Here is an 8,375-nt window from a genome sequence, read left to right on the forward strand (position 1 = left end):
AAAGATTTCAAGAGGAACATTTATATTGAATGTACTACAAAAAAAGAGACATTTATGACAAAGAAACAATACAGGAACTGGTTCTGGGATTCCTTTCAATGCTTTCTAGCAAAAACAGGTTTGTTTCACCAGCATCACAAGGAATTACATCAGAGACCTCCAATCTATTGGGGCCAAGGCATCATCAATCGGTCGTAAATCAAAGTCCAACCTTGAGGCAAAGATCAGCACATTCAAATGTCAAAGTTCACATAAACCAATTCTTCATTTAGGCCGGGCTCTGGTTTAAAGCAGTCTTCCAAATGTTAAACGCACAACTTTATCTGTGATGTTCATGTCGACCCAAAACCATTTCTGATAATGCTAAAATGCAATTAAGGTAATTGTAATGAAACAAACAAACAAAAAAAAAACGAAATAAATAAACACATTCGTGAAAAGTTCTGTTGTTGAAATACAAACTTCAAGTTTTTAATTCGCTTCAGTGTACCAACAAAACACAAAAAAAGATCCGTGACCCATGAGCAAACATCTGGCCTATGAGTACAATTGAGTACGGGACTCGAAAAATCAATGCAAAATAAGCGTTGTCGTTTTAACAATATGGATTAATACTTCATTAAATTAAAACAATTCAAAGAAAAATATCTTCAGTCATGGCTGTTATTTATTGTTCCAGTGTTAATGAACTAAAAATTAACAATGACATCCTTCTTAACACACTGGAAAACACAAGGAAGAGTCAATCGGTTTAAGAACATTTTACTATTTGCTTTATGACTGGTGATGACAATAAAAAATAGGAAAATCATTTTGATTAAATTTAACAAAACTATGTGGTTCCAGTGGTTCATGTGAAAAACCATTTCATAACAAATGGAAGGTCTGAACCTCAAAATCTACTTAAAAAAGGAGATAAAACACAAACTCAACAAATGCTTTGGATATTTTCAAGACAATACCAAAACAATAAATCTGTGTTTAACAGATTAATCAGAATAATTTGGAATTGAAAAAAAAAAAAAAACACAACCATGTTAATTAAAATACAATACACCTTTTACAAACACACTACATTACAGAAATAAATAATTGTAAAGGTTGTAAAGGTGGCGAATCACACCGATAGCGAAATGTTTCTTGTGTCCTTCACACGGCATCCCTATGACGCAAAAAAAAAGAGGCTTGTCCATCATCGTGTGAAGAAAGGCTCTTCCCCTTTAATCCCCAATTTCAAAGCCATAAGATGTTTACACGGGAAACTTGTAGTTGGGTAACTGTTTAACAGATCAGAGGCCATAAATCAAAAGCACTCGAGGCGAGTGAATTCAACTCATTAATTAGTACTGTCATGATGTCAAATGGCGACTCACAAGAAACCTTCACTAGTGCTTGATTCTGGCACACATTACTCTCTCTAAAACATTCAATAAATTGTGAAAGCAAGATCCAGATTGAATATTGTCCCTTCATCAGCTAAAGTAGTGACCACAGAGGTGTATCACACACTGACATTGAAAAAAAAAAAAAGAAAGAAAAATGCATTGATATTTCACATCAATGCCGTTAGGTAGTCTTATACATCCAAAATCACTGCAGCAAAACCTTTTTTTGCAGTTTTGTGTTGTAACAAAAAAAAAAAAAAAACACATCAGAAAAGAAATCCTGAGTGCTGTTTGTTCAAACAGAGATTTATATTTATGCTTTGCTGATTTCTCCATGTAGGTTCACACTTCCCAAACTTTTTGTTTGATTTAATAGACCATATTAATTTGATAGCGATCTCTAGGAAAACCGAGCAAGTCTCATTTGAGTTCCTGCGATCTTTGATACCCTGTGTTAAACCATCACAAATCAGTTCAATCTAATAAGAGCTTTATTTTTATTTTTTTTTGTCTCATTTTCTTTTAAAATTCACGTGCAGATTTGTGAGCGACGTCCACTGCAACAAACACAAAATAAAAAAGATTTAAAAGGAAGGGCAAGGCTTCAGTCCTACTCTATTTGACATTATCTTTATTGACAAATATATGCATTATTTGAACAACGATAGCTTCATAAATATGTTGGCATTTGTCAATAAAAACACCTTGACACTTAATCTTCAATTCCAGTTTCAGAAAGATCAACCTTCTCTCTCTCTCTTTCTCATCAGATCACCACAATCCAACCAACAACCTTGTCTTTCCAGATGGGCGAAGTATCCGTTGGCATTAATATGTACAAATCTACTTTAAAAAAAAAAAGAAAAATGATTTTTGATCCACTTACTCCTCCAAGCAACATTCACGGTGCAGGGTGTGCTCTGAAAGTACCAAAGGCATGTTAAAGACGACTCTCTCTCTTTCTCAAGTGTTGTCCTCATAGATAATCTCCATCATGGATGTCCAGTATTCCACGGGGTGAATCAAAAACTGGAGTATTTGGAACAGACCGAAAACAGATGACAACCCCCACACCCTGCCAGATTTTAAGTACAACGCCGAAAGCGATGTTCTAGAGAGCTGAAGGACAGCAAATGGCTCCCGTCCCATAATGCCAGGGTTTAGGCCAAGGTCATGGGGCACCAAGCGTCCCCTCTCACGGAGGTTGCCACGTCAGCTGTGGACGTCAGGCCTACATTCGTGTACAGGCTCTCCTGGCCGGGGTACTTCACCATGGAGCCGGTCGTGCATTGGACGTCGACTTGGCCCAGCAGCGTCGAAGAGTTGACCTGGATCAAACCAGTGAGCGTTAGCAAAAGGCCAATACCACTCAAATAGTCTATTTGAACAATGCCTTGAAAGCACAAAATGTTGCAAGTTTTATGAATCATTCATCAAACACCAGAATGATAGTCCACTTTCATTTGCAACTACATGTCAACTAACTCTCATTAGAGTATTGGTAGACTGTTAGGTGTTAGGGTTGGGAGAATAGGTTAACATGTAGATGCTAAGTTACTCATAGTCAGTCGAATGTCTGTTGGGGAGCATCAAAATAAAGTGTTAGCAGATATTAAAGGGTTAAGCCACCCAAAAATTGAAAATCATTCCATAGTTTACAACTCACCATCTTAGCCATCTTATGACTTTCTTCTTTCAGCTGAACACAATCAGAGTTATTTTAAAGGGATACTCACTTTTTTTTTTTTTTTTGAAATAGGCTCATTTTACAACTCCCTCAGAGTTAAACAGTTGGGTTTTACCATTTTCGAATCCATTCAGATGATTTTCTGATATTTAGAACTAGAATATCAGTAACCAGACAGTTTCTGGTCCCATTGACTTCCATTGTAGGAAATAATATATAGGCTACTATGGAAGTCAATGGGACCAAAAACTGTTTGGTTACTGATATTCTAGTTCTAAATATCAGAAAATGGATTAGAAAATGGTAAAACCCAACTGTTTAACTCTGGCGGAGTTGTAAAATGAGCCTATTTCCAAAAAAAGTGGAGTATCCCTTTAAGGAATATCCTGGCTCTTCCAAGCTTAATAATGGGAGTGAATGGTAACTTGGACTTTGAAGCCCAAAAAAAGTGCATCTATCCATCCATCATAAAAGTAATCCATTCAGCTCCATGGGTTAATAAAGTGAAGCGATGCGACACTCTTCTGCAGGAACTAGACTTGCGGACGACTGTTACCGAAAGCCAGTGATTATAGTTATTAAAGGTTATAAATATTCATATTTTTTATTCAAAAATGGTTCATTATCAAAAGGGATTATTTTTATGATGGATGGATGAGCTTTTTTGGGCTTTAAAATCCAAGTTACCATTCACTCCCATTATAAAGCTTGGAAGAGCCAGGATATTTCTTAATATAACTCTGATTGTATTTGGCTGAAAGAAGAAAGTCATTTGGCTTGAGGGCGAGTGAATTTTGGGTGAACTGTCCCTTTAAGCAGTCTATTAACACTCTAATGACTGCTAGTTGATATGTAGTTGCAAAGTTAATTATAGTTATTTGAATGTCTAAAGTGGACTATCGAAATAAAGAGTTACTGCAACTTTTCATCTGCAAGGTTTGAAACATTGTAATGCTGCATCAAATGCCGCCATTTAAAAGGAAAAATAAGTCTGCATGAAACTTACTGATGTTACAGGCACCTGCGTAGATGAAGGACTGTTCTTAATGCACTCCTCTGAATTAGAAGACGATGAAGATGTTGGAGTCATGGGAACAGAACTACTTCCTGGAAATTATTTTAACAAGTCATGACCTGCACTTGCATGGTGGAATAACACAATTGATTTTGTATTACTTAACATACCAGACGATCCCTTTGTTTTGTTCAGGGTTTTAGGTTTTCTTTTCCTTGTCTGAATGCCTTCTTTCTTCATGGCAAGGGGTCTAGGCACCTAAAAAAACCACAGGAATTCAGATTGTAAAATACACATGTAGCATCACGTATATTTGAATAGTATCAAATTGTTGTATTTCAATTGTATCCAATTTTGTTTAGACGGAAAGTCTATAATAGCCTACCCCGTGTAACTTTGTGTAAAGTCCGCAAGCGTTGCACACGGGCTCGCCGTCCGCGTTTCTGCGCCACAGTGTCGTCGTGCTCGTCTGGCAGTTTGCGCAAGACAGGCCGATCCGCCTCGAAGACGACTGAGACAAAAGCAATTCACGTTGTAATTAATTGATCATACTAAACATCAAGCCTCTCATATGTATTAATCTAAAATGTCAAATAAAAAAATCTAGCTATGTTATTAATTTCTGCTGTTAATTTAATGTTTCAGATATTCAACCTATGCGCAATATTATTGAGTCAATTTCATTGCATAAACAATTAAAATGAAAAGGGGCTTCGCCTTCGATTAGACAAATATTAAATATATAGGCTATATAATTTTTTTTTTAAAATGCACACTGTATTTTTTTTAGTCTAAACACTTCACGTTTAATGCCTGCAAACTTGTCTAGCCAATAAAAATAGCGTTTATTATGGGAGTAGACCTGTGAAGATGTTCCCAGATAACCTCTGGCTATTGTTTGAAATAAATAGGCAGGAAATTGAGTGGTTAAGTAGCTCATCAAGACGATGCTCACCATACGCTTCTGAGGTTTAATTAATGGTCGGCTGAGTCCATTCATTTTGCTGTAGAGACCGCAGGCGTTGCAGAGAAAGTGACCCGTGCCGTCGCGTCTCCACAGCGGGGTGGAAATTGAGCCGCAGTTGACGCACTCCCGGCTCTCCATCATGTCGTCCAGCAAATCTAAACACACAGACAGGTCGTCCCGTCAGTCAACATCACTATTCACCATCAACTTCAATGTGCGCCAAATGAATTGCGCAGACTTGACACATTGCAACAGACTAATAGCATTAATGACAGGTGTGACTATTGTTTTTTTTTTTTTTTTTTACATAGCAAGAACAGTAGGCTAAATTATGCATAATTACATGCAACTAATCCAATTCTAACCGTAACCCTATAGTCCAAATTACTCCAAATTTACACGAAATCTGGAATAGCCTATAATATTTATTTTATAATATTTTATTCCAATTACAATTAATTATATTAACATGTGCACTTACGAAACGTTATATAAGGAATAGCCTATTAGAAGCAATGCTGCAAATTAAGAACTTCGTTGATCCTTTTATTATTTTATAAAAAAGAAAACCCGTCTATTTCAATGACGTTATCATTAAAAGTGTCATCTATACACAATTAGCTACCACTGTTGTTTTATTAGCTACGTTGTTATTTGAAAAGTTAGAATTAGTAAATTTGTCCATTCCCTTTTCTCCCCCCATAAATTAGCTAGGCCGATTACATATTTTGATATAGCCTACCTAATTATAAGGCTTGAACTCCCACATAGGAAGTCAGAACAAAAGATTGGAAGGTCTTAATAAAAGTTAATATTTTTGCACACAAGTATCCAATAGCTAAAAGGTTCAACTGGTGTTTCAAACGTTTCTGTAATGATGCAATTAAATTAAATTCCCCCAAAAAATGAGTCCGTTCGCTCATATTTTCACCTGTCGCCAACAAACACAACTATGGCATTGTATAAAACATTAGGCTATTATAGATTCAAACATGAGAAATATATGGTTAATGTTTTTAAATAAAAAAAATAAAATAAAATAAAGATCTACCTTTGAGACTGGCGCCATATTAGCTACAATGTGCCTTAACATTTAAAATAATGAAATATATAATAAATAATTGGATTATTCACAGATGCCAGAAATGTGAGGGAAACCTGAGTTTTGAATTTCACAGCCAGAAAATAAATTTTGATATGAAAATGAATGAATGGCTATAGCTCACCTCCGTTGGGCCCTCGGAGGGACAGCGGCGCGCTTCTTGACTGCAGGGAGTGCAGCATGGAGTTCTCGAAGGGCCCCGCGGGCCACGCCGCCTGTAACTGTGAGAGCTGCGGGGCCACATAAGGAGGGTACGGGCTTGTGTAAGATCCACTTATCGGTCGTGAAAGATACTGCTCTCGAGCGTTTACATTCAGAGGGTTAGTGTAGTTGTTATCCCTCGATGTGCCGTTATTCATAGGCGGACTAGGGGAGTAGTGGAAACGGTTGGAGGTATGCGGGCTTCCAGTGCTGTAGGACGGGCTCTCCGGTGCGGACTGTGACCAAACCGAATGACTGCTTACCGCGTGGCTCGGCTGGGAAGACACCCCGGGTTGTAGGTAGGACAAACTCGGTATCATCGTTCCAACGCGAGACGTCGGCACATACACGGGAGAATTAGGGTTGGAGTGCATGTAACTGGCCGATGGAGAGTCGGTATAACCGGCCTGACTCTGGGCCGCGGCGATGGCCAGTGTCTGATACATGTCAGTAGGGTCCACAATTAAGCCTCCCTTATGCGTCTCCCTGGGGTGTCCACCTGAGATGATGAGTTTGTTGCCCTGGTCTAAATCCGTGAAGAGTGTAACGTCGTCAGAATTGGGCAGGGCGTTGTTGGGATGCCCAAAGTGAACGTAGGAGTGTAGGGGCCTGGCCTCGGCGCGACGGGTTCCCACCGCGTCCAGGTGCGTCGGCGTCGGGGATCTCAGCCGGTCCCTTCGGTCAGTGTTCAGGTAGCTCTGCTCAGCCGGAGACCCTGGGCTGCTGCTGCTGGACACTTCGCGCTTGACCATGGACCAGCTGTTATCACCCAGGTCCATCCAGGATCCCTTTTATATCTCACAGTGTGTGGAAAATGGAGAGGTAAAAGTGCACTGAAAATGAGAAGATAAAAATGTTGGAATTAGAGCGTAATGGGAAATGTTTTTTTTTTTCTTCTCTTTTTTCTTTTTTTTAAAGGTTGCGAGAACGCAATAGCCTATATAAATATACAATAATGTCAGATAATTTAAGATGAGCTCAAAGCATAAAGTAAATAAACATATCCAACTAAATGTTTATTGCTATTTAGCGCTTAAATATGAATTATGGGGTTGGAATTATGATACAAGGTATGTTCACTTTTTCGGAGACATGCAGTTTCACTTCAGAAAGCACACAGTGGTGCAGCTACAAACTTACTCAAATCATTCATGATTATTGTGACATCTTGTAGTATTCTAAAATTAAAAGTTGATCTGGATGACATGAATGACCGAACACGCAACTTCACTTAATTCCAGGAAAACAAACGCGCGTGCACATACACACCCCATACAGGGCTTTACACTGACGATCTGAATCCATCCGTGTCGCAAATCCGTCCTCCCACTTGATGAAGCCTCATCATAATTACCAAAAAAAAAAAAACTACAAAAAAAAAACAGATAGGAAACAAAACGTAATATGTCTTTGCAGAAAAGAGATAACCACTTGATAAGACCCACAACAGATAAGGGAGAGAGAGAGGGAGAGAGAGAGAGAGATAGAGAGAGAGAGAGGCAGGATGAAAATAAATCCCAAAATGATTTAGACTCCTCGGCTGGCACCGAACTCAGCACCAAGGCAAGAGCTGGGAAGGAAATTTATAATCAAGACTCGGATAAGGGAAGAAAAAGACACCACTGACCTATTGGTGGTTTGCCATAAGTTGGTGTTCGCAGGATCCAGCGGTTCTGTGGTCGCAGGACTTGGAGAACTATTAGGAATGAAAGTTTTCTGTTCACTCGTGACGATGTTTAAGAGAGGAGGCGCCTTGCGCGCTCCGAGCCTGTGATTGGACTCCAGCTTGAGCAAACACATCTGCTCGATAGGGGTGCTGCGCTTCACTTTACACCTTACTTAGTGTGCATGTCCTTGATATCGAATGTAAAATGCAAGTCTTATTATTCTGACTACATTTTCACGAAGGGAAGGGACGTGTTTAATTGCTTTAGCGGACAAGCAAACTATAGCCTATATTTATTGAAAATTTCCCTGAAAGGGTTAGGGTTAGTTAAATGTAGGCTATTAAATTAATA

The 8,375-nt window shown here is 38.7% G+C and overlaps 1 protein-coding gene across 2 annotated transcripts; it reads right to left on the reverse strand.

Annotated features, from left to right (window-relative positions):
• Positions 1–8,158, reverse strand: gata6 (GATA binding protein 6). 2 transcript variants are annotated; one of them, XM_039687217.2, is made up of 7 exons: positions 7,985–8,158; positions 6,281–7,190; positions 5,043–5,209; positions 4,473–4,598; positions 4,258–4,345; positions 4,079–4,179; positions 1–2,713 (listed from the first exon to the last, which is right to left on the reverse strand). In XM_039687217.2, exons 2-7 carry the CDS (start codon positions 7,134–7,136, stop codon positions 2,546–2,548), a joined length of 1,506 nt encoding a protein of 501 aa, XP_039543151.1. In that variant the 5' UTR covers positions 7,137–7,190; positions 7,985–8,158; the 3' UTR covers positions 1–2,545. The 2 variants fall into 2 exon arrangements, with proteins under 2 accessions (XP_039543151.1, XP_039543152.1); XM_039687218.2 differs by lacking the exon at positions 7,985–8,158 and adding an exon at positions 7,498–7,677.
• Between the last annotated feature and the right edge of the window lie 217 nt (positions 8,159–8,375).

The sequence above is a fragment of the Pimephales promelas genome, chromosome 5 (genome assembly GCF_988280905.1).
Source record: "Pimephales promelas chromosome 5, fPimPro1.hap1.1, whole genome shotgun sequence".
Lineage (NCBI taxonomy): Eukaryota > Metazoa > Chordata > Actinopteri > Cypriniformes > Leuciscidae > Pimephales > Pimephales promelas.

What these genes read in the sequence shown, in the direction of transcription:
- gata6 (XM_039687217.2), bottom strand. Translation starts at nt 7,136, where the DNA reads ATGGACCTGGGTGATAACAGCTGGTCCATGGTCAAGCGCGAAGTGTCC. An exon ending in CAAAACAAAGGGATCGTCTG is followed by an intron (nt 4,180 to 4,257) that starts GTATGTTAAGTA and finishes AATAATTTCCAG; the next exon opens with GAAGTAGTTCTGTTCCCATG. An exon ending in CGCAGGTGCCTGTAACATCA is followed by an intron (nt 2,714 to 4,078) that starts GTAAGTTTCATG and finishes GGTTTGATCCAG; the next exon opens with GTCAACTCTTCGACGCTGCT.